The 26,377-nt window shown below is 41.2% G+C and overlaps 1 protein-coding gene across 1 annotated transcript in view; it reads left to right on the forward strand.

The window, feature by feature from the left end:
• The window catches only part of SLC6A17 (solute carrier family 6 member 17), a 37,035-nt gene that overhangs the window by 5,416 nt on the left and 5,242 nt on the right, over positions 1 to 26,377 (forward strand). The window contains exons 2-9 of the mRNA XM_074190316.1: positions 2,689 to 2,846; positions 6,213 to 6,339; positions 8,139 to 8,320; positions 10,040 to 10,150; positions 11,977 to 12,218; positions 12,476 to 12,668; positions 15,305 to 15,497; positions 17,297 to 17,456. Of these exons, the coding sequence (XP_074046417.1) occupies positions 2,689 to 2,846; positions 6,213 to 6,339; positions 8,139 to 8,320; positions 10,040 to 10,150; positions 11,977 to 12,218; positions 12,476 to 12,668; positions 15,305 to 15,497; positions 17,297 to 17,456 (1,366 nt within the window). The remainder of the gene's footprint in view (positions 1 to 2,688; positions 2,847 to 6,212; positions 6,340 to 8,138; positions 8,321 to 10,039; positions 10,151 to 11,976; positions 12,219 to 12,475; positions 12,669 to 15,304; positions 15,498 to 17,296; positions 17,457 to 26,377) is intronic.

Genomic DNA, 26,377 nt, shown 5'->3' on the forward strand with positions numbered 1-26,377 from the left:
TGAGGCCAGATTTGAACTCATTAAGATGTGCCTTCTTGAGTCCAAGCCCAATGGCACCACTTATCTATCCTAAAGTGAGGACCAGAATGACTAAATAATTTGCCAAGAGTCACATAGGGATTCAATCTCAGGTCTTCCTGTACAACAGTTTGTCTACCTTTTAATAATTATTGAGGTTTGGGGGAGGGGTTAGTATTTAATGAAAGAAGCATCAATGATGAAAACTCTATGAACTAGTTTTCTTTAGGAAGACTTCTCTAATAAAATTTATACGAATGAATGAATGAATATATGTATTAATGTATATGTATGTATGTGTATGTAAAGCGCTGGGTTATAAATAGAAAAGCAAAAAATGTCATCTCTCTCAAGGAACTCATATTGTGCCTGGAGAGCGTAAACACTCATTTGCTCTATGCCCTCTTCATATACATACATACATATATATATATATATATATATATATATATATATATATATATATACACACACACATTCATTCACTCAACAAATGCGTGTTCATTGCACACTGTGTTAATGAATCATTGCAGGTTTGCTCCTTTGTATCTGTTCTTTAAGACCTTCAAGAGCAGAAAGTGTTTACCTTTCATTGGTATTACCTTCCCCACCCCGAACCCAAGAAAGTGCCCATAGGCTGACTGTCTGGTGAGAGGGGTAGTGGGCTTGTCTCTATCTAATGTAGGGTCAGAGAGGCCCTAGATCATATGGTGCCCAAAGCTGTGGTGATTGAATCCTGGCAGCTTGTGTTGGACGGTTGTTTGACAAGCAGAGTTGACAGCTAATGCATTTGACCAGTCGAAGGGTGAGGGTGTATTTACTGCGACAGAGGCCGATGTTGGCACATCTCTCTACTGAGGGTACTCGTCCGTGTCCAAACATAGTTTTAATTCTCCTGCTAAACGCCCTGTCACTTAGAATAGGGAATATGTCTGAAATGATGCCCTGGGCGATGAGATTAATTCATCAGCTGGAATCTTTGGCAGGATCTGGTTCATCCTTTGCGGTCATCCTGGTTATGCTTCCTGCGCTGCTAATTTCTCTGCAGATTCCCCAATTAGTTGTAGATTAATAGTGTTTCTATTCAGGGCCTTCACTCTCGGGAAAGATTCCAGTGACTGCTTTCCTGGAGCTGTCCATTGTGCTGTATCAGCACTTACTGCCCACACAGAAAAGGTAGTGGGATGAGTAGCTAGCAGGGTGCCCGCTCATTTATCAGCGTAGGTGATGGAGTGAATCTTCTGGGTATGCTCTGCCGTGTGGGTTAGTTAGCCTGGGAGAACATCAATTTGTGCTCAAATAATACTTTGCAGTGTTCAAAGCATTCTATTTCAAGTTGATATTTTTATAGTGCTTGCAAAATTCTTTCTACTCCAACCTTGTCAAACTTGTAGTATGGCTATTATTGCAGATGAGGAAACTGAAGCTTGTAAAAGCATTGGTGTCTTCTCCAAGATCTTGTGAATAGTGAGTGGCAGAACTGGGACAGAAAACCAAATCTCCCAATTTCTGAATCTAGAGAGCTCTGGCAAATATTAGTCTCAAAATCTCAGAGAGATTGAGTTCAAATCTGGCCTCAGACATTCACTAGCTGTGTGAACCTGGGAAGGTTATTTAATCTGTCTGTGTCCAATTCTTTCATTTGTAAAATGGTGATAATAGAAGCACCCATCTCCCAGGCTTGTTGTGAGGATTAAATGAGATACTACATGGAAGACATCTTGAAAATCTTCAATAAATGCCAACGATTATTGTTGCTATTTCTATATCAGTTTATTTCCTATTCAATGCTGACCATGCACTATGTTTGGATTGGTATGTGAAAAAAAAAAAGCATTTTTTTCTGAGACTGACTTGCCTTGTTGAAATGTTGGGATGCACATGAATTTAGTACTGCAGCCTTCCAGATTAGGAATTTCCTTGTAGGAAGAAGTAGGTACAGGACGAAGAAGTAGGTATAGCATAAACAAAGAGTGTGCATATGGGATGTAATGGTCCTGGATCCACTGACTGCCAAGTTTCCACAGTCCATAACATGGGCATGCCCCCAAGGAATAGAGAAGATGGCGTCAAGATCTCGTAAGATAAAGTCCTCACTGCTCAGCCATTTGATACACTCTACCTGAGACTAAAAGGAGTGGTCAGTATAGTATGGCTCAGTACATTTTCAACCTAAATACAGACACAGCAAAATCTACTGAAGGAAATAGACTCCTCAGACCTTCACTGCTTTGCTGAAATGAGGTTTCACTTGACTCTCTGCTGTCCAGATGATCATGCATCCAGTTCTACATCAAGGTATAATTAAGAGCTAGATTGGGGGATACCCCAGCCCAGAAATCTAGCCGGCCTTTTTCATTTATAAACAGCCTCCATAAAGCCTTAGACTATGACTGAGCCTGACAACATCCCTGGAGGGCTTTTGGATGCAACTGTTGACTTACTAATCCTATAATTCTATCACTTTATCTCTTTGGCTAAGATAGCACTATGATAGTAATGATGAGTGAAATAAAGACTCAATGAGATCTGGGAAAATCAGGGAACTACTTAAATCTCTGAGAGTAGGGTGGCCTGTTGTTTATCTTTTTAGTCAAACATACTTTCTATCTTACTTTACCTTTGAGTCACTAATCTGAACTCCCTGATGTTTCTTCTCTCTCCATGTAGGTGCCTACCTTGTGCCCTACCTGGTGCTGCTGATCATCATTGGGATCCCACTCTTCTTCTTAGAACTGGCTGTGGGCCAAAGAATACGCCGGGGCAGCATTGGAGTGTGGCACTATGTGTGTCCCCGGCTGGGTGGCATTGGCTTCTCCAGTTGCATTGTGAGTTGGGGGAGGAAGGTAAAGGGCGAAGAAGGAGGGAAGAGAATGATGAGAATAAGTGGGTAGAGAGGAAGAAGTGATCAAGACTATTCCCTGAAACCAGAAGGAAAAAGAGCAGTTCCTGAAGTCCAGAGATGAGGTCACAGAGGTTCCATCAAAGTTCCCATGTTAGAAGGACTGGTAACTGAATAAATGATTGTGTCTAGTTGACTTATATCCCTAGTGTCATTTAGCTAGATCTTTCTGTCCCATTCTGAAAAATTGACTTTTATTTTCCAGGAATTCGCCTTACCTGGCTCATCATTTCATTATCTCCCTTGTGTAAAAAAAGAATCTGCTGTTTTTACTTGGAGAGGTAGGCAAAAATAGAGAGGTTTTATTAGTCATTCAACCCCCAAGGTTCTTCAGTCATCTGCACATGAGCTGAGAACTGAAGGCATCCTTTCTGGTGATCACAGCTTAGTGGGTGTCTCAGAATAGTTCTTTGAAACAGAGACAAGGATTCTCATCAAAAGGGACAATGAGGTGTTAAACTCACAAGAATAATGGTGTCTATCAATTAAGAATTAACCTACAAGCATTTATTAATTACTTATTACTTATAGGTACTGTGCTAAGGACTAAGGATATGAAGAGAAAGCAAAAACAATCCCTAACCCTAACAAACTTACATTCTGGGGAGACACTGACATAAATAGATTTATACAAGATGTGAACAGAGGAGATGCAGGGGAACCTTAATGGGGAAGGTGCTAACTGAGGGAAGAGCTGGGAAAGAACTCACACAGAAGAACATGAACAGTCTTAAAGGAAGTGGGAGAAATCAGGAGGGGGAATTGAGGAAGCAGAAGATTCCAGCCACTGGGGGCACTTAGTAGATGGAATCTAGATTATATAGTAGGCAAAGGGAAAGAAAGTGCAAGAAGACTTTAAAGGTAGGAAGGGGTTAAGTAGATTATAGAGGGCCTTAAATGCCCAACACATTTGATCATGGAAATGCTAGGGAACCACTGGAGTTTATTGGACATCAGGATGATGCAGTCAGACCTGCACTTTAGAAAAGTGAGGGATGGAAAAGATAAACATATCACAAAGCAATTGCAATAACACAAATGAGAGGTGATGTGGATATGTATAAAGATAGTGACTGTGTGAGTAAGAATAAGGGGTCACAAATGAAAGGTTGTATAAAGGTAAAACTATAAGATTTGACAACAGATTAGACATAGAATGAGAGCAGGAGTGTGGAGTCAAAGATAGTGCAGAGGTTTAAAGCTTGGGTAATGGAGGATAGGGGCAGCAAGGTGGTGGAGTAGATAGAGCATCTGATTTAGAGTCAGGAAGACCTGAGTTCAAATCTTTCCTTGGACCCTTAATAGTTGTTTGACTTTGAGTAAGTTACTTAATTTGTCTCAGTTTCCTCATCTTTAAAATAAATTAGAAAAGGAAATGGCAACTTACTTCAGTATCTCTGCCAAGAAAACCCCCAAAGGGCCACAGAGTCAGACATGACTAAACAACAACAAACAGGGAGGAGAGTGGTGCCCTTGAAGGTAGTGGGAAACTTGAGAAGAGAAGGGTTTGGGGGTAAAGACAATGAGTTTTATTGGACATGATGAGTTTGAAGTTCCTATGGGACTTCCAGTTCAAGATATCCAATAGTCAGTTAGTGATTAAAGATTAGAGTTGAGAAAAATTAAGGCTAGATATATAGATCTCAATAGAGATGCTAGTTAAACTCATGGGAGAGGAACAAGGTGACCAATTGAGATAATGTAGAGGGAAGAGAGCAGGACAGAGTTTTAGGAGATAATCACAGTTAGTATGTGTGACCTGGGCAAAGACCCAGAAAGGTTATTGAGAAGGAGTGGTCAGACAGGTGGGGAGAAAAAGAGGAGATGGTAATTTCAGGAAAATCTAGAGAAGAGAGGATATCCAAAAGGAGAGAATGGTCCACAGTGTCAGATGCTGCAGGGAGGTGGAAAAAGGTGAAGGCTGAAAAACCTTCAGACTTGACAGTTATGAAATCACTGGCAACTCTGGAGAGAGCAATCTCAGCTGAGTGGTGAGGCTAGAAGTCAGATTTCATTAGATCAAGAAGCAACAGAGAGGAGAGGAAGTGAAGGTTTTGAATAAAAAAAGGTTTTTTCTAGAGGTATAACTGAGAAAGGAAAGGAAGATATAGGATTATATCTTGAGGGTACGGAAGGGGAAAGGGAACAAAGATTTATTAAATGACTACTATGTATTAATCTGGATTAAGAGCTTTACAAATATTATTTACTTTGATACAATATATGTAGGTGCTATTTTACAATTGAGAAAACTGATACAAAAAGATTCAGTAACTTGCCCAGAGTCACACAGTAAGTAAATGTTTGAGACCAGATTTGAATTCAGGTCTTTTTGACTCCAGGCCCAGAATTCTATCCACTGAACAAAAGCTATCCTCTTGAAAGTACAGCAGGTTCTTGGGAAAGTTTTTTAAGGATGGGGGTAAGGAGGACAAGAACATATTTTTAGGCAGGAGGAAAAAAATCAGTAAATTTTAACTAATGATTAGAGAAAAAAGGGACAATTATGGGAGCAAATCTGCTGGAGACGGGTAAGAGGTGGAATCAAGAGAATAGGTGAAGGACTGGACTTGACAAAGATCAGAGAAAGGAAGAGAAAATGGGGGTTGATGTCAAAGGTATTTTGAGGTGTTAGAGAAGGAGAAAAGGAACTCATTGCATATGGTCTTAATTTTCTCAATAAAATATGAGGTGAGGTATTCAACTGAGAGGACAGGTAGAGGGGGAGGAGGTGTGAAAGATGAGAAAAGAGAATATTTGAACCAGTTTCTAGGGGGAGTGAGTCAGTGAATCAATTAAGGAAGAGTAAAAGAATTACCTTGCTGAGGTAAAAATTCAGTGGAGATGAGATAAAATAAACTCTTTGTAGACAAATCTTATGACTCCAGATTCCTTGCTATTTGAATAAGACTTGCTATTTGGGGGCGGCTAGGTGGCGCAGTGAATAGAGCACTGGCCTTTGAGTCAGGAGTACCTGGGTTCAAATTCGACCTCAGACGCTTAATAATTACCTAGCCGAGTGGCCTTGGGCAAGCCACTTAACCCCATTGCTTTGAAAAAATCTAAAAAAAAAATAAATGGGGAGGAAAAAAATACAAAGTGGGAAATGAATTAAAAAAAAAGACTTGCTATTTGAATAAGACCCCTTTCTGGGGTCTCAGCTTTTCCGTGAAGGAGGGATAATATTGCTGTCACTGAAAGATCCACCAGGGTTGTCAGAGGTGATATTGAAAAGGTCAGTCCCAGAAAGAGAGGCAGTTCCAGTCTTTACAAGGTATCTGTCTTTTTCCAGGTCTGCCTCTTTGTTGGGTTATATTACAATGTGATCATCGGTTGGAGTATATTTTATTTCTTCAAATCCTTCCAATATCCATTGCCCTGGAGTGAGTGTCCTGTCATTAGAAATGGAACTACCGCAGGTGAGTCCCTGGGAACCTAAACTGAGAGACAAGGAGATAAAAGTCACAGCATCATTGCTACACTGACCCTGGGCTGGCATGCACAAAACAGATTTCACCTAGAATTGATCTTTTTGTCTGGGAAAAGGGACCTTTCCTAACTAAAGAAATTTTCAAACAAGAGCTCTTTGTAAACTAAGGGAACAGGGTGGAGATTTGAAATAATTAAGTCTTAACTCACCTGTACTATTAGATCAAAATGCCCCCTTCAGCAAGTCACCTAACTTCTCAGTCTCAGTTGTTCTATCTATAAAATGGAGAAGAAATCAGCAAAACACTTAAGATGAAAAGAAAGGGAAAAGGGTAATGTTATCTAATAAGAATTACTTTTATAATAGTTTATTGCCTTTGGTTCATATGTCACCTTAATATCTCTGATCCCATTTAGTCCTCATGCCACTCCCATGAACAATTGATCAGGATTACTATTTCCATTTTAGGGATAGGGATAGGGTCAGGATCTTTGATTTCTGTGCTATTTCCAGGTAAAGAAACTCCATCAATGGTTGGCACTTCTGTACACCATATGTAGTTTTAGATGGTTGACCCGAGTTTAACATTGAGTAGTTAAATAACTTGTTCATAATCCTGCAGTCAGTATATGTCAGAGGTCTGTCTGGCTTTGAGGCTAGCTCTTGAACTCAGACATCATGCTAAATTCCCATTTTTCAATAGAGAAAAAATCCAACTCAGAAGGGAAAGGTAATTTAATAGCTGATTACTAACATCTAGTTGGTACCTATGATATTTCAGACACTGTGCTCAGAAGCATTTTGTAGTTTTTATCTCTTTTGATCCTCATAAAAACTCTATAATGTATGAGACTATTATTCTCATTTTACAGATGAGAAAAATGATACACAGGTTAAATGACTGACCCAAGGTCATTTGGCTAGTGTGTGTCTGAAGCCAAATGTAAACCCAGATCTTCCTAACCCCAGTTCTCCACTTAGCTACCCATTTCCTCTTCTCCTACTTTAACTTACAGTCATTAAAACATCATAGATTTAGAGCCTTTGGGGGTCACCTCATTCAATTCTTTATTTTGCTGATAAGGAAACTGAGGATCAAAAAGTTTAATTGATTTGCCCATGGACACACTTGTAACAGAGATGTACTTTAAATCTAGATTTGCTGACTTTGAATCTGTTGTTCAATCATTTCAATAGTGTTTGACTCTTTGAGAATCCATTTGAGATCTTCTTGACAAACATATCAGAGTAGTTTGCCATTCCCTTCTTCATCTCATTTGACAGATAAGGAAACTGAGGCAAACAGAGTTAAGTGACTTGCCCAGGGTCACAGAGCTAGTGTCTGAGGCCAGATTCAAATTCAGGAAGATGAGTTGTCTTGACACCAGGCCCGGCACTGATTATAGTGCCATCTAACTGCCCTCAGACTCCAAATCTAATGTTTTAAAACTTCATCCTCCTGCCTCTAGTGGAAGAACTGAAGTGAGAAACCAAGCCTTCTAACTTGAGCTCCACTCCAAAGGAGACTCCCTCATGCATTTAATGTCAGTGAGGTGATATGAGGCAAGAATTTTAGGGAATCTAGGAGTACCCGGCATATCACTTAACTATGAAACTTGGCTTACTTAGAATGAGCTCATTTCTATCTCATTTTCTATCTTCTCCTTAATGGGTTGGGAGGAAACTCTTTGTCATACCCCATAGAGAGCTATTGGGTGGGTGGGTCAATGCAGTGTCCTAGCCAGTGTTCCTAAGCTTGAGGTCCCATAACTTTATCATTGATTTCAGTGGTAGAGGAAGAGTGTGATAAGAGTTCAGCTACCACCTACTTCTGGTACCGAGAGGCTTTAGACATCTCCAACTCCATCTCAGAGAGTGGGGGGCTCAATTGGAAGATGACCCTGTGTCTCCTTGTGGCTTGGAGCATTGTGGGTATGGCTGTGGTCAAGGGAATTCAATCTTCAGGAAAGGTAAGTGACAGAGGGCTGCAAAGGTGGGAAGGGACCGGGACATCAAGCAAGAATTGATAAGACCTGGGTTCTCCATTCTAGTTCACTGTATGCTTTTATCTAAGCTTTTGGGGAGCCTCAGTTTACCCATCTGTGAAGTGGGGATAATAATATTACTCTGCGTCACAGGATTTTTGTGAAGCAAAGACATACACATTCAAGTGACAGAATCATGAGCTAGTATTAGTTTTAATGAGGCCATAATTCCATGACCCAAAGTGGTTGCTTCCTGGGGTCACCAAAACTTGGATGAGCAAACTTCTGTTCCTTGTAAATGGTTGGTGATGGCTCCTTGTTGAACCAATGGTCAAAAGACAATTGGGCTTGATGGGGTAGGGATGGAGAGAGAGAGAGAGAGAGAGAGAGAGAGAGAGAGAGAGAGAGAGAGAGATCTGCTCTGAGGCTACTCTGTTCCAAGAGTGTCTTTCTAAGGAACTAAGCCAGGGGTTAGCTGATAGGCAAACTTGCTGAGAAAATTCCCAGTCCTGGCCTCTAGGCAGCTGAGACCTAGGAGCTCAGAAGAACTACCCACAAATAATCCCAGAATTTGAAGAGTCCAAAGAGACCTCTACAGGAATTTCCTCTACAGCATTCCCTACAAATGGTTGCCCTGTTTTCATGTAATGACCTCCCTGTAGGGGAGAACCTCCTTGCCTCCCAAGGCAACTCATTCTACTTTGTTTTTATAAGTCCTTTTCCTTACATCGTAGTGAAATCTGCCCTCTGAAACTTTCACCCACTATTCCTAGTTCTGGCCTGTGGGGTCAAACAGGAAAAATCTATTTTCTCCCTCTTCCATAGGACAGTCTTATCCTAAAACAATCATTAAGGCAGAATAAAAGTAGAGAAGGGGTGTTAAAGACTTTATTGAGTTTAGGCATCTTACTAAGCAAAAATAATTAACTCTGATCTAAGGTTAGATTCTTTGCCTTCAAACTCCCAAATAAAACTTTCAGAAAGGTGTCCCCTGCCCTGCTTTGCTAATTACAGAATCAACCCATCTTGCTTAATGAAGCTTTAACTGAGGTGGGACTTGTAAATGCATGCTAATGAAACCTTGGAGGACTCTCGCTTTCGGTGAAACACAAGTTGATTTGAATGTACTTAACATGTTTTCCTTGGAGCATGATTCCTCTTTAAACAGAGCTAAACTCTCTACTCGTTGAATAGAACCACTAACATTTATACAGCGCTTTATGGTACATAAGCATTTTAATTGCAATCTTATTCAAAGCTCACAACAGCTTTGTGGGGGTAGACTATTTCATTATGGATGAGGAAACTGAAGCTGATAGGTTGAATTTCTAGGGTCACACATGTTGTGTCTGTGGGAGGATTTGAACACAAGTCTTCCTGGATACCAAGTCCAGAACTCTACCACCTACAACACTTAGCTGCCTCATCACAGATTCTCAGTATGTCAAACATTATATTCTAGACATAGCAATATACCTGGGCACTATGCCAAGGTGCTCTGATACCCCAGGAAGGTACCCGTTATTATAGACCTCAGAGGGGTTTCCTGTTTTTATGAAGCTGTCTGGTTCTCTCCTCTCTTCTAGCCTGGGGAACAGGTAGAAGGATTACAGGATCATAAGATTTCAAGCTGTAAGGGATGAAGGGCATCTGCCAGCAGGTACATAGCCCTGACCCTAGGCCATCTCCTTGTCTTCTCTCCAGGTGATGTATTTCAGCTCCCTTTTCCCCTATGTGGTGCTGGCCTGCTTCCTGGTCCGGGGGCTGCTACTCCGGGGCGCTGTGGATGGGATTCTGCACATGTTTACTCCCAAGGTAAAGCCAGAATGCTCCTCTGGCAGGCCCACACCTGGGGGTATGTTTCACTGAGCACACCTGTGACAGGAGAAACCTATCAGCTCCCTCACAATGAGGAAGCTCAAAAGAAAATCCCAACCAGGAATCAGCAGAATGGTCTAACAACTGTGACTGTAGTAAGACTAATAACTAATAACTGGTAACTATTTAATAACTGGCACCCCCATCCCCAAACCTAATTAAGACATGATTTTCAGTTTAATCTGCAAAATAGCATTTTCTCCATCACTTTCTTCGGTCTAGACAGTCAACAAAGCAAAAACTACAGCCTTGATTTGTAGCAGTTGCTGATTCCCAATGCTCAAATTGAAAATTTAACTCCAACATACCCTTTTAATAACTCCCACATATAAAGGAGGCATTTTTCACATCTCTTATCTCATTCAATCCTCCAACTACCCTGTGAGATAGGCAGGGAAAAGAATAACTATTACCAGTTTAACAAATGAAGAAACTGAGATTTAGATTAAGTGATTTGCTTCACTTCACTTCACTCATAGCTAATGAAGGGCAGAATCAAGACTGGCACCTCCCTCTACTTACCCCCTCCCCCCCATTAGGTGCCCTCCCTTTTGTTGCCCCACAGTTGACACCATTTAGAAAACTACGAATAAAAGGTCACAATTTTGGAAAAATTACAAAAGCTTGAAACTGGGAGGGACCTCCAAGGGACCTCATCCAGTCCGGCCTGTATCTAACCTGGAATCTCTTCTGAGGAGTGCTCATCTCTTTTTAATTGGAAGACCTCCAGTAACTAGGAAAAATAAAACTAACAGCAACAATAACTAATATATCTCAGATGCTAAATGCTTCATAACTATTATCTTATTTGATCCTCACAACTAATAATATATGTATATATATTATATAGCAATATATAGCATATATGATAATACGAAAAGTCTTTTGTTTTGGCAAGACAGTGGGGTTAAGTAACCTGCCCAAGGTCACACAGCTAAGTATTAAGTATCTGAGACTGGATTTGAAATTGGGTCCTCCTGACTCCAGGGCCAGTATTCTATCCACTGTGCCACCTAGCTGACCTTATATGGTTTTATATATATAGTAATAATACTATTATCTCCACTTTACAAATGGGGAAACTGAGCAAGAGTCTCATAGCTAGAAAGTATCTAAAACTGGATTTGAACTCAGGTCTCCTGAACTCCAGTCCCAGTACCCATCCCACTACATCACCTAGCCACCTATGTAATTTGCTTGTTCAAACTCTTTTCCCCAAGACAGCATTCTTATTCTGGTGGCAGTTTGCTAGCCATGAATCCTCTCTCCTTTTCCATATTGTTATGGGTTCTAGCATCAATGACACAGTGGATATGATGGTTGAATAGTTTTATTAATAAGGTAACAATGTAGTTGCCAGATTGTGAGGACGAGATAGGGTGAAAGGCTATACTGTTAGATGAATGAGAAGGATTGGGGTAATTGTTTGTTGGGAAAGTGGCACCCCCTCAATGGGAAGGGTTTGATGGATGCCTGATTTTCTGGGTCCTCAATCTGCTGTTCCCATCCACAGGTCTCCATGAGGAGTTGGGGGACTGTGTAGGCTAATGGATTGGGGTGGAAGATGGGCAGAGTCAGGGTTCTTTGTCATTGCATCAGCCTCTTGATGAAGCTGAGATAGGGAGGTTGTATATGTGGGCTTGGGGATGGGTGGGAAGGGTGAAACAGAAACAAAGCAATTAACTGTCATCTCTGTCTTCTTCCTCCTCTATTCTCTTTCCCCCTTCCTTTCCCCCACTCCTTCTCTTCCCCCCACCCAACAGCTAGACAAGATGCTCGACCCCCAGGTGTGGCGGGAGGCAGCTACCCAGGTTTTCTTTGCTTTGGGGTTGGGCTTTGGGGGCGTCATCGCCTTTTCCAGCTACAACAAACAGGATAACAACTGCCATTTTGATGCCGCCCTTGTGTCCTTCATCAACTTCTTCACCTCGGTGCTGGCCACCCTGGTCGTTTTTGCTGTGCTGGGCTTCAAGGCCAACATCATGAATGAGAAGTGTGTAGTCGAGTAGGTGACACTATTTCTTTCAAGCTTCTTTCATAGCTTCCTCCCTGGGAGAGTCACCCCTAACTTCAGGCCATGTAAAGGAGAATAGAAGAACTCTGTTTCCCCTAACCTCAGATCACTAGAAAGAAAGTCCAAGACCTTTCTGTATTTAATTCCTTTTGGGTAAAAATATATGGGGTAGAGTGTAAGGAAACTGTCCCATGGGGAATACTGCCCCTGAGTAACTCTCATTCCTCCCCGATCCTCTCCACTGTCAGGAATGCTGAGAAGATTATTGGATACCTAAACACCAACGTCTTGAGTCATGACCTCATTCCACCCCATGTCAACTTCTCTCACCTGACTGCCCATGACTACAGTGAGATGTACAAGGTCATCATGACTGTCAAGGAGGATCGATTCCAGGAGCTGGGCCTGGACCCCTGTCTTCTGGAAGATGAACTCAATAAGGTTTGGAGACAGAGCTCTCTCTTTGCAGGGACCAGAATCAGGGATAATCATTTAGGATATAGGGAAAAGGTTAGACAGGATCCTTGCCTTTATAGAGTTCTGTGACTAATAGATGGGTCTAGACAGATATGTCATCATTAATTCATTCAGCAAAAATAAAATAAAGCCCCTACTCTGTGTTAGATGAGGAGTAGTATAGCATACCTGATAGTGGGTTGACCTTGAAGTTAGGAAGACCTGGGTTCAAATGCTGCCTCTCATCTATACTGGCTGTGTGACTGTGTACAAGTCACTTAACCTCTCAATGCCCAAGATGGCTGTTTAGGATCTCATACTGGAGATATATTGCTAATCTGTCTCTCACCTTGATGGGAACCATTTCCACTAGCACCAATGAGATCCCAGGTTCAAATTTCCAAAAATGAATGTGCTAGTACTTGGGAGAGTGAAAAGGCTAGATTCCTGCTTTTACTATCTTGTTAGGTAGAAAGTAGAAAAAGTGACCACACATGAAACATTAAATAGATATATCAGAGAAGCATAAAAAGAGGGCTGAAAGACCCTACACATGAAAGGCAAAGGAATAAGCATTTATTGAGTGCCTACTATATGCTAGGCACTGTGCTAAGTGCTTTACAAATGTCTTCTCAATTGATCCTTACAACGTCCCTGGGAGATAGGTGCCATTATGATTCCCATTTACAGTTGAAGAAACTGGGACAGACAGCAGTTCAGTGCCTTGTCCAGGGTCACATAGGCAGGATTTGTGTCTGAGGCAGGATTTGAATTCATGTCTTTCTGACTCCAAGATGAGAATTCTATCCAGCTTGCCACCTGTCTGTATATTAATACAGACAACAAAAGTTAGAGGTTCTGGGAAGGTTGAACTTACTGAGGACTAGAGGGCTCTAGGGAGGAGGGAGAGCTTGAAATAGCCCTCAAGAATGAATAGGCTGAGAGGAGAGAAGGGGAAAGCATTCTGAAAAGGAAGAATGGGAACAGAGGTAAGAATGGGAATGAGGTTTTCAGGGGATGGATCAGTTTGGAATAAAGAAAGTGTTTCTTTTGGAGAGTATTGGGAAATGAGATTCTCAATATGGGTTTTATATTGGAAAAGGCATCAAATTCAAGGCTATTTGAAGTTTGCTCCTTGAGTCACTATTAGCCAGCCATTGAAATGGTGATTGAAAGAAACATTGCTTTGTGTCCCATGTTTGGGAAAGGAAAAGACCAGATCTGCAATTTTAGATTAAAAAAATTCAGTGACCTAAGTGCAGAATGATGGAGCTCTGGCTTGATAATGGTTCCATTTGAAAAGGATTTGGAGGTTTAACTAATATAAGCTCAGTGTGAATCAGCTGTGTGTCCTGGGATATTACAGTTCCCCTGGAGTCTGTGATAATGAGATCACACCTGGAATGTTGACTCCCATTTGAGAGCTATAATTTCAGAGCAGGGGCAGGCAATGTCCAGCAGTATAAGGTTTGTGAAATCATTTGGTCTGGTACTGCCAAGGCAACCATAGGCAGGACTCGAAATTCAATAAGTCTAAGAGCAATATAACAAGCTAATTTTGAAGTTGAGAATTTTGTATGGCCCACAAATGATGTTATAAATATCCAAATGGCCCTTGACAGAAAAAAGGTTCTCCACTGGTTTTAGGGCATCAGTAGAATGTAAGCTCTCTGAAGGCAGAGGGCACTTTAGAAATGCTCATATAGGTGCATAGAGAACCAACCCTAGAGTCAGGAGGGATCTGAGTTCAAATCCAACCTCAGACACTTAATTACCTAGCTGTATGACCTTGGGCAAGTCACTTAAACCCATTGCTTTGCAAAAAATAAAAACAAAATGCTCATATGATTCAATTGAATTGCATTGATAAGGTGGAACCCATTCCAAGGAGTATGACCAGGATATTGATGAGTTCTGGAAATCATATTTGAATCAGGAGGGAGGAGAAAGACAGACAGTGACAGAGAAGGAAAAACACAGAGCTAGGGAGAGAGAAATACACTCACAGAATATGAATGTATTTGTTAAGCATTCATTGTATACTGAGCACTGTGCTAAATATGGAGAATCTATAGCAAGCAAGGCATCATCTGCCTTGGAACTTGCATTCTAATAGGGGAAGACTGCACAGAAAGGGGAATTGGAAGGGGCATAGACAGGACCAGAGAATGGTTATCTTCATTTTTTGAAGGATTGTCATGGGCAGAGAAAGCAGACTTTCTGTCTGTATTTCAGAAGTGGACCCAATGGGTCCAGGGAAGAAGATTTCAGCATAATGCAAAAAAACAACAAAAAAAACCCAAAACTCTGTATCTGTTGGAGCTGTTCAGCCATAGCTAAATAGCTTAGTCAATGAAAATGCTCAAGCAGAGGACTGCCTTTCATGGATGCAGAAGGGGTTCATGAACTAGGAGAGAGGTTGGCTTGCCGAGATCAGAGCTCTTTTTTCAGTCAAGAGTCTATGATTCTGGGATTCCATTTGTGTGTAGAGAATACCTACAATGGCCCGGCTGAGGGCTCAGCAGCTGGTGGCCATTAGGGGTGGCCTTGGTTGTACACTTTGTCCTGTTACATGCATACTGAATCTTGTATCTTCATCTCTTACCTGTCCCCTTGGACAGTCTGTGCAGGGGACAGGCCTAGCTTTCATTGCCTTCACCGAGGCCATGACCCACTTCCCAGCCTCTCCCTTCTGGTCTGTATTGTTCTTCCTTATGCTGATCAACCTGGGACTGGGCAGCATGATCGGAACCATGGCTGGGATCACCACACCCATCATTGATACCTTCAAGGTGCCAAAGGAAATGTTCACAGGTAAAGTTTTCCCCAGTTCTTTTTTTCAACCCTGTTCTTCCTCCCCAGGGTACCACTCCATTCTCCATCCTCTGGCCCCTTGCAGGAGGACAAGTGATGAGCAGTTTCACTGCCAACACTGCCCAAGCTCTTGACTTCAGGAATAGCTGAGGCTTTGCTCAGTTCATTTGTAGACAAATCAGTCCCTCGGGACCTGAAACCTCCCAGCTGGTGTGAGTTGGTACCCTCAGGGAAACTGCTGGGGAGCCAGTCAATAGGCATTTATTAAACCCTTCCTCTGAGCTTTACACTGTGCTAAGTAATGGGGGAGACAAAGAAAAGGGAAAAAGTAGTCTGGTTTCAAAGAGCTTAGAGTTAAATGGGGTTGATAAAATGCAAAATAACTATTTACAAACAAGATAAATTGGAATTAATAACAGATCATAGATTCTGTTAAGAGGGATTAAGAAAGGTTTCTTGTAGAAGGTAGGATTTTAGTAGAAATTTAAAAGAAACCAGGGAAATCAATTGGAAATGAGAAGGGAGAACATTCCAGGCATGGGACACAGCCGATGAAAATCCCAAGAGATGGAGTGTCCTTCAGAAAGAATAGCAAGGAGAACAGGGCCACTGAATCCCAGAGGGGGAGGGTGTAAGGTGTAAGAAGTCTAGAGAGGAAGAAAGTTATGAAGGAATTTGAATACTAACTAGAGGGATTTCTATCTGAATATGGAGGGAATAGGAAGCCACCTACATTTTTTGAGTAGAGGAGTGACTAGGTCAGTTAGGAAAGTCACTGCAAGTTTTAGCAGAGAACAAATTGGAGTGGAAGAGGTAAGGCAGCCTTGCAATAGTTTAGGTATGGGGCGATGTAGGTTTGTCCCAGAATGGTGATAGAGTCAGAGGAAAGAAGGGAGTACATATGAGAAATATTTGGAAGACAGCACTGGGCAACAGATTGACTATGGAATGTGAGAGAGTGAAGAGTTGAATGTGACACCTATCTTGTGAATCTGGGTGATGCTTGCTAGCTGGGTTCTCTCATTTCCCTCCCCACCAGAATTTCAATCTTTTGGTTGGCAAAACTGGTATGAGAATCTGTGCCAACACCTATTATCACTTTTCAGAGCTTGTTTCTATGGGCAATGACCCAAAACAAGATTTCCTCCCTTCCTCATCTATTCTATAGACTAGAGAAATGGATAGTATAAGGCTGGGCAGAGAGCCTCAACGCTCCTGCTACATTCTACCGTGAGTGGCTGGCTCCCTCTGCAGGCAGAGCTGGAGAGTGAGTACATGGGCTGGGAGTCAGACCTCCTGAGTTCGCTTCCCAATTCCAACAAGAACGTCCGTGCTACCCAAGAATGTCTCCCATCTACGCTTCAATACTCTCGGAAGTTTGTTTTCAGGACTTTTACAGCCTAATGTTGCTACCCATATTCTTGCTTGTTACCTGATAGAGTAAAACTGGCCATAGATCTGGCATGTCCAGGGGCTTCCTTCTCTTTTCCCAGACCTCAGAATCATCGCCTTCCTTGGAAGCCATATAGAGGGCATATAGCTTTAGAACTGAGGGTTTCTGCCTCCTGGTCTTGGGCTCTAACCCAGGTTATATGTTTCCAAGATCATAATTAGTGCTACTAAATGGCATCAAGGGTGCTTGTCAATGGGATGCCATAGGAGTTATGAGTGCTCCTTGGACCATGATGGTGCTGACTCTTACCTGAGAAAAGGTGATGGGGAGAAGCATGTGGGCTGCCTCCTTCTCCATGTGAGCCTCCACAGTCTTAGGGGCTATGCCATCTCTGTTCTCTTTGCAGTTGGGTGCTGCATCTTTGCATTTCTTGTGGGACTCCTGTTTGTCCAGCGGTCTGGGAACTACTTTGTCACCATGTTTGATGATTATTCAGCCACTCTACCCCTCACTGTCATTGTCATCCTAGAGAACATTGCTGTATCCTGGATTTACGGGACCAAGAAGTAAGACTCTGACTTGGGGTGGGAGGGTAGGGATGTTGGGGATGGACAGAGAATTCCTTCCAAGGGTGGAATCCTGGGTGAGGGGAGATTTCTCCTTAGGGACTCTGGGACCCTGCATTGGGAATTACTGGGGAGAAATGGACAGCCTTTCACTCTTAGAGTCAATTGTTGCTGGGATGGTAACTCATTGATCCCTTCCTGCTGGTGCCACTCAGGTCCGACTAAATAACTTAAAAGGTAGGCATTGCTATAAATGCAGGCCAAGTGCAGTGTAGCACGTTGGTCTGCCTATCTGATACCTCAAGCCCTCCCTAACTAGGTGACCAGGTCACTTCCTTTTCTGATCATAAAATCTCATAAGATCATAAATTTAGAACTGGAAGAGATCTTAGAGTCCAACTCATTCATTTTACAGATAAGGAAATTTAGACCCAGGGAGGCAAAAGTAATTTGCCCAAGGTCCGATTGGTACCTAGTAGTGGAACCAAGATTTGAACCCAATTGTCCAACCCTGTCTCTCTATTACATCTTGCTTCCTTGCTCTTGGATGATGGCGCAAGTCTTCATTGGTAATAGTGCAGCCCATTTACATCCACCTTATCTCTCTCTATTGCTGATTGGATCACCTATGATTTTGATTCTTCAGAGGCTGCAATGTTCTATGATTTACAGCTCTATGGGATCATCAAAAGAATAGAATAGGGTAAGGACAGAGTGAGAAGGCTCCCTCTGCTGATGAAGGTCAGTACCTTCTTTTCAACCTCCAGTCATAGAGTAGCCTAAGGCACTGAGAAGTATCTTGCCAAGGATCACACAGCCAAGGGGAAAGACTTTAGCCTAGGTCTTCCTTACCCCAAAGCCAGCTCTCTAGCCACTCTACCACACTAGTGATGGAAGAATATACATGTTTTAAAAGACCGATTATTATTTCAGGAAGCAGCTTGGGATCAAAGTAAGTACTTTGCTATTTCCCATATCCTATAGCCTTCTTTCGTCCTCCCACTCAAGTCCTGACCCAGGTCATTGGTCCTCTGTAGTCTCTGTTCAAGAGACTGATAAAATGAAATATCCAGCATTTTGCCTCTCAATAGTCCAATCAGATGATAATCAAGATATTACTGAGGTGGTGGCTGAGGAAATATTGAGCAAAGAATGAGCACAAGAGGCATTTTGTAAGCCATAACTGATCAGACATGACAGGTGAAAGATGAAAGAATAAATGATAATATTTACATTTTGAACATAGGATATTGAGTAATTGGAGTATCACTGATGGAAATAAGGAAATTATAAATGAGTAGATTTCAGAGAAAAAATAAGAAGCTTGATTTTGGACATGTTGAATTTGACATACTTGAGACTCCAGTTAGAGATGTTGTTAAAGTAACTAGATAGGAGTCTGGAGCTTGGAAGAGAAGTCAGGGCTGAGGATTTATAGATTTCTGCATTGAGGTATATAATAGGGGTAAAAGCAGTATTATATTTAGAGACAGAAGAACCAGGTTTATATATTGACCCTAGTACGGATAGACTTTGCTAACTATGAGCAAGTCATGTGTATTCTGAATTTCAGTTGTCTAATCGAAAAATGGAAAAATATTTGTATAACCTACCTTGCAGGGTCATTGTGAGAGAAATCTTGTCATTCTTAAAGCTTCACAGAAAACTTCTTGTTATTACATGGAGGCAATAGTTGAAACGATGGAAACCCACAAGATTGGCAAGTATAGAGAATCTTGTCCACTTTCCTCACATCCCGTGTTAGGAAAGACTCTCTTATGTAGGATCTAAGTTGTTCTCTTGGCAATTTCCATCTTTTGGGGTCAAGCAGAACAGAATGTAATCCTTCCTCCATATGATAACTCCATAGAGAAAAGAGCACTGGGTTTGGAGTGAAGAGAAACCTGGGATCGAATCCTGCCTCTGACTTTTACTAGATATGTGAAAATGGATAAGTTATTTCATTTCTCTGATCCAGTTTTCCTCATCTATAATAATAGCTCCTATTTCACAAGGTTGTAAGAATGAAATACAAGTGCCCTTTGCAAATCTTTAAATCTATTTAAATCTCAGCTGTTATTATCATTACTTGAAGACAGTTGTCACATCCTCCAACCACCCAAGTCTTTTCTCCTCCAATTCTCATATAATACATTCTAGTACTCCCACCATACTTGAACCCTCCTCTGGGCTCCACTCTGTTAATGTCCTTCCATATTTTAGAATACCTTCCTAAAAATGATGCTCAAAACTAAACATTTAAAGACAGGCTTCAGTTTATTCATTTATAAAATGGAAAAATACTTCGTTAAGTTGTCAAATATTCATTAAGTACCTACTGGCTACTAGACAAAGTGCTGGGGTGTGCTACTTAGAGGAAATAAGGAAAGCACTTTGTGAATCTTAGGGCATTCTAGAAGTTTGAGATCAATTCAGTGCACATTAGGTGCTGTGGGACTCTCTCCTCCCTTGTTCTGGACCCTATATAATATTTTATATTTAAGGTATATAAAATGCCTAAGAACCTACCTTGACTGTGTGGTTCCATTCTACTCCAGGCAGACTCTCTTGTCAAATCTTGTTATTTCTTGCTATAATATCTTTCAAATAAGTCCCCTCCTCTCCTCAGATATTGCCATTACCTTGATGTCAGGCCCCAAAACCTCACCTCTAAACTATTGCAAAAGTCTAATGGCTGTTCTGCCTGCCTTAAGTCCCTCTCCACTGCAATACCTCCTTCAGTCAGCAGCTGTATTGATCTTCTAAAGCACAGGTTGAACAATGCCACTTCTCTCCATTAATTAACTCCAGTGGCTCCCTACTGCCTCCAAGATCAAATATAAAACCCTCCAGCTTTTAAAGTCCTTTACAACCTGGTCCCTTCCTGCCTTTCCATTCTTGTTATACTTTCCTTATTCCTCCTGAACAATCTTCTGCAATCCAAGGATGCTGGCCTCCTTGCTATTCCTCCCTCAAAACACTTCATCTCTGGACTGAGTATTTTCACTCATTGTTCCTGATACATAGAATACTCTCCCTCCTCATCTTCATCTCCCAGCTTCCTAAAGTCTCTCCCACTTTCTATAAAAAACAAAAAGTTCCTCCAGTTCTCAGTTTTAAGTGCATTCCCTCTGAGAATACCCTTCACTCAGCCTCTTTATTTTGTTTGTTCAAAGTCATTTGCATGTCATCTCCCCTATTAGATTGTGAACTTTTGGGGAGCAGGCACAGTCTTTTGCCTGTCTTTACATCCCCAGCGATTGTGATATTAAAGTGACTTGCCCGGAAGGATTTTTAACCTATGATTCAGGGCTCTCTCTATTACAAAATGTTGCCTTCCCTGTACATCTGTTAACACAGTCTTATTGCTGGCTCATGTTGAACTTGTAGCTCTCTAAAACTCATCCAGACACCTCGTAAATATTTGCCTGACTCTAATTGAACCTGGGAGGCTCTGAGGAAGCTGTACTTTTCACACTTCTACAGCAGAGGGCATCTGAGACTGTACAAACTTGATCTTAGTTTTCAAACTAGAAAAGATTTTAGAGGCCATCTGGTGCAGTCCCCTCACCTTATAGATATTTGCATGTTTGCCTGCTGTTTGCATGTTATTTCCCCCATTAGACCGAGAACTATTGGAGAGGGGTTATATTTTGCCTATCTTTGTAGGACTTGATAACCTAATCTGACATATAGGAAGTGCTTAATATTTATTTATTCATTCATTCATTCATTTATTCATTCATTTATTTATTCATTCATTTATTTACTTACTTATTTATTCATTCATTCATTCATTTATTTATTTATATTTATTTATTTATTTATTTATTAAGACTAAGTGAGGTTAAGTGAGGATACTTCAATCATAAGCATCCCAGAACTCAGAGCCCCTTACTGAAAAGCTGTCTCCAAATCCAGTTGGACTAAATCTTGAACTGGTTGGCCCATAGCCATTTTAAACAACTCAACATATTCAAAACTAGGCTCAAACCTCTCCCAAGGCCTCCCCTCGCTTCCTAATTTCCTGTGGCAGGTCCCACCAGCCTCCTTGTTACCCCAGTTTACAACCAGGGATCATCTTTGACTCTTCATTCTCTCTGGTCTCCAACATCTAATCTCTTTCTTGCTAAGTCTTCTTGTTTCTAGTTTTCCTTTCTTCTTTCTATGATTGAATCCACTTCTTATGACTGAAAGGGTAATCACCCAATGGGGGAAAGAAGTTTAGGCAGATATCAGTAGATGCAGTCTTGTGATAATGACATCATTACTGTGCATGGTACAGAGCATATACTAATTAGATGGGAAGGAGAGGGGGGACCCTGATGGGTTTCAGTTTGGCTGAGAATTAAGAAGGGTGTTCTCAGACTTTTTTGTGGGATTGACTCCAAAGCCCATGAATGCAGAGTCAATTTTAGGCAGTAAATATCTTAGAAGTCATTTACACTCACTTTCTCATTTCACCAACAAAGATACTTACCAGGATGTCTAGAGGAAGTTCTGGAATTCAATTCCAGATTTCAAAACCAAATCTAGATTTTTTTTTTTGGTGAGAGAGATTTGATAAAGACTGTAATTTCATCATACATTCAGGGAGGAAACTCCCTCCACTGATGCAGATAGCCACCTGCTCTGTAACTAGTTGTTGAGTAGACTGGGGGAGGGAGCCATGAGACATTAAATGACTTGTCCAAGGTCACACAGCTTGTATAAATCAAATGGAGGACTTGAAATCAGTTTGTCATGATTCTAAGGTCAGCTCTGTATCAAGGATGCCTCACAGGCCTCCTAGGATTGCTCAAATCAAAACTTTCTTTTGAAGTCATAATGGGACACCAAGAGTTCCACAAGTCAGTCAGATTAAGCTGATGAGCATTTGTTAAGAACTTACAATGATTCAGACATTGTGCTAAGCTCTACGGATACAAAGAAAGGGAAAATCCAGTCCCTGTTACCAAGGAACTCTGTCTAATGAAGGAGAGAACATATACAAAATAATTTGAGTAGCCTCATAGGGAAGGTACAAGGACTGAGAGGACTATAAAAAGTTTCCTGTAGAATATAGGGTTTTGGCTGGAACTTAGAGGAAACAAGAGAATTAATGAGGCAAAGATGGGGAAGGAGAGAATTTCAGGCAAGAGGGACTGTCAAGTGAAAAATTATAGAGTTGGAAGATGAAGTGTTCAAGGAACAGTAAGGAAATCAATGGCCCTGGATCACAGAGTACATAGAGGGAAGAAAGGTATAAGAAAAGTGGAAATGTAGGAAGGGGCTGGATTTTATTTTATTTTTATTTTTATTTTATTTTATTTTCTAAAGAAAGATTTTATTTATTTTGAGTTTTACAATTTTCCCCCCAATCCTGCTTCCCTACCCCCATCCTCCATAGAAGTCATTCTGTTAGTGTTTACATTAGTTCCACATTAAGGGGATGGTTTTTAAATGCCCATCAGAAGATTTTATATTTGATCTTTTTTTTTTTTTAGGTTTTTGTCAAGGCAAATGGGGTTAAATGGCTTGCCCAAGGCCACACAGCTAGGTAATTATTAAGTGTCTGAGACCAGATTTGAACCCAGGTACTCCTGACTCCAAGGCCAGTGATTTATCCACTATGCCACCTAGCCGCCCCTATATTTGATCTTAGTAGTAACAGGGGAGTAGTAGTTGGTTAGCTGATTGATTTGGCAGCTGAATGGAGGACAGACAAGCATGGGGACAGGCTGAAGGCACTGAGACCAATCAAACCAAGCAGTTGAGTTGATGAAGACCTGCAGGGTGGTAACAGGAATGTGGGTGGTAGTAGGATCAGGAGAGAATGGGGTATATAAAAAGTAGCATCATAAAAATGTAGATCAACAGGAATTGGCAAGAAATTGGATGTTGGAGATTAGAAAGAATGAAGAGTTGAAGATAATCCCTGGTTGTAAACTGGGGTAACTGGGAGGGAAGTTAGAAAGAGAGGGAACTTGTCTGAGTTTAGTTTGGGCCATGTTGACTTTAAGATGGTTATGTTCAACCAATTCAAAATCCAGCCTGATTTGTAGTCATTTGGAGATGTGAGACAAGATTAATCCATAAAAGAAAATTGTTTAGAATATCGATTCACTCTTGATACTAAAAAATACCAGTCCAGGGTAGAGCCAGACAGAAATCCTTATTGACAGTTGGCTTCTGGGATAAACTATTAATCAAACTAGCCAAGTACTGACTGACTGATGACCTTTGTTGATTCCTGTCTAGTGATCTCTTTCTATTTTATCACTTGCCTTCCTTGAGCACCCACTAGACTATAAGCTCCCTAACAGTGAGGACCTTATCTTACTTATCTTCATCTTCACCTCAGAGCAGAACATAATGCCTTTTGTGGTTTTTTTGTAAAGTTATGATTTTGGTTCAGACCTATAGTTTCATCATTGTGGGGAATCTCTTCACCAATCCCTTCACCAGTGCAGCAGCTGTGTAACAGTCCATGTCTTTAAGGACTTAGAGAACTGCTTGGAGGTGGGAGGGGAGAGGGCAGAAAGGGAGATCAAGAGGATAAGTAATTTGCTTTTAGTATGTGTCAAAGGTAGAACTTGGGTCTTCCTGACTCCAGTGCTGATTATCTACTACATCACAATGCTTCTTGCCTTGCCCATGAGAAATGATTAATAAATGTGGAAAGGGAAAAAAAAGAAGGGACAAAGGAAAAGAAGCTAGATTGCCAATCTTGAACTTATCTTCAGTTCTGTACTCTCTCACTCCTCAAATCCAGGTAATGTCCAAGTCTTGTCATTTCTTCCTCCACAACATTTCTTTCACCATTTCACTCAACTTAGCTTTTTATTTATTTTTATTTATTTATTTTTTTAAGGTTTTTTTTTTTTTTTTGCAAGGCAAATGGGGTTAAGTGGCTTGCCTAAGGCCACACAGCTAGGTAATTATTAAGTGTCTGAGACCGTATTTGAACCCAGGTACTCCTAACTCCAAGGCCGGTGCTTTATCCACTGCGCCACCTAGCTGCCCTTCAACTTAGCTTTTTAACTGCCCCTTACATACCCTGTAGTCCAGCTAAACTGATTGTCTTGATCTTCAAATTCAACACTTTGTCTTTTGTCTACTCGTCTTTGTACAAACTTAGCCCCCATAACTTGGAAGACTCTCCCTCCTTGCATCTGCCTCATAGAATCCCTGTCTGTCTTCAAAGCTCACAAAGGACCCACAAAGGCCTTTCAAGATCCTCTAGCACCCACCAAGATTACTTTGTATTGCTTTGCATATATCTTGGAGATACTTACAAATGCACATTGTTTTCCCCTTGGTTAGAAAGTAAGCTTTTTGAGGGCAAGAAATGTTTCACTTTTGTCTTTATAACTCCATCACAACATAATACAATACAATATATATTTAGTATGACAGGCCCTGTATTAAGGGCTAAGGAATACAATAAGAAAAGGAAAGACAGATCCTGCCCTCAAGGAGCTTATAGTCCAATGGAGGAACACAGCATACTAAAGGAAGCTAAAAGGAGGGGAAGGGATGAAGCTCTCAATATTGGAGTACAGGGGCATAATGAGGGTAGGAGAGAATTCAAAGAGTGCATCTGTGGGAAATAAAGAGTTCATTGGGCTTTTGAGCCCTCTTTATTTATTTGGAGGATTTGGGAGAAGTATTTTACTCCATCCTCTAGCCCTCCAATCAGGGAGGCAGAGGCTACTGGGGGTACTGCGGAGGTGTGAGACTAAAACTGAAGCAATCTATGGGATGGGGAGTTATCTGATGATGATCTTTTCCTGGGTGGTCATGATGACAGTAGAATAGAATCCAAACAGTATAACAGAAGTGGTGACTGGGTTTCATCCTTTCCTTCCTTATATGGAACCTTTATATGTATCACCTAGCACAATGGCTAGTACTTAATAAATTCTTGATGATTCCTTGTTGAAGGATAGAACACTTACTGTATGTATTCTTACATATTATATATTGTGTGTTAGAGGCAGCTAGGTGGCTCAGTGGGCTGGGTTTCATTATCTTCATCTATAACATGAATTGGAGAAGGAAAAGGCAAAACTATTTCAGTAACTTTACCAAGAAATCCTCAAATGAGATCACAAAGAGTGGGACATGACAAACAACTGAACAACAACAAACGACAAACGTTGACTTATGGATGGAGCACTGGGCCAGGAGTCAGGAGGTTTTAAGTTCAAGTTTGGTTTCAGATACTTACTAGCTGGGTGACTCTGGGCAAGTAATTTAAAGGCTGTCTAACTCAGTTTTCTTTTTCTCTTTCTTTTTTTGGCAAGGCATTTATCTAGCTGCTCCTTATTCAGTTTTCTTTTTGATAAAATGGGGTAGTTATGAAGATAACATGATGTAACACATAAAATATTTTACGCACCTAAAATTGTTATTATTGTGTACAGAGCTCTGAGCTAGGAATATGAATGGAGATCCGAGAAATACTCTGGAAGACTTTTCAGTGTTCCTGAAAATCAGGGTATTCTCCCTCCTTATCCTAGCCCTTTCACCTCTAGATTGAAGACCTTAATCATACACATCTTATGGATCCCATTACAAAATATCACGTCTCCTTCCCTAATCCATCTGATTGTCAATATAGGGCAGTTAGGTGGTGCAATGGATAGAGCACCAGCCCTAGAATCAGGAGGACCTGACTTCAAATTTAACCTTAGACACTTGCCATTTACTAGTTGTGTGACCTTGGATAAGTCACTTAACCCTGATTGCCCCACATCCAGGGCCATCTCCAGTCATCCTGATTCGTTTCTGACCACTGGAATCAGATGACTCTGGAGAAGAAAGTGAGGCTGGTAACGTAGCATCAGCCCTCCCTCACTCAAGTCCAAGTCACTTGCTTGTCATGATGTCCATGATATCTTGGTCTTTCTTAAGAATGAAGGACAAGGAGCAGGTAG

This window comes from Macrotis lagotis, chromosome 5 (genome assembly GCF_037893015.1).
Source record: "Macrotis lagotis isolate mMagLag1 chromosome 5, bilby.v1.9.chrom.fasta, whole genome shotgun sequence".
Classification (NCBI taxonomy): Eukaryota; Metazoa; Chordata; class Mammalia; order Peramelemorphia; family Peramelidae; genus Macrotis; species Macrotis lagotis.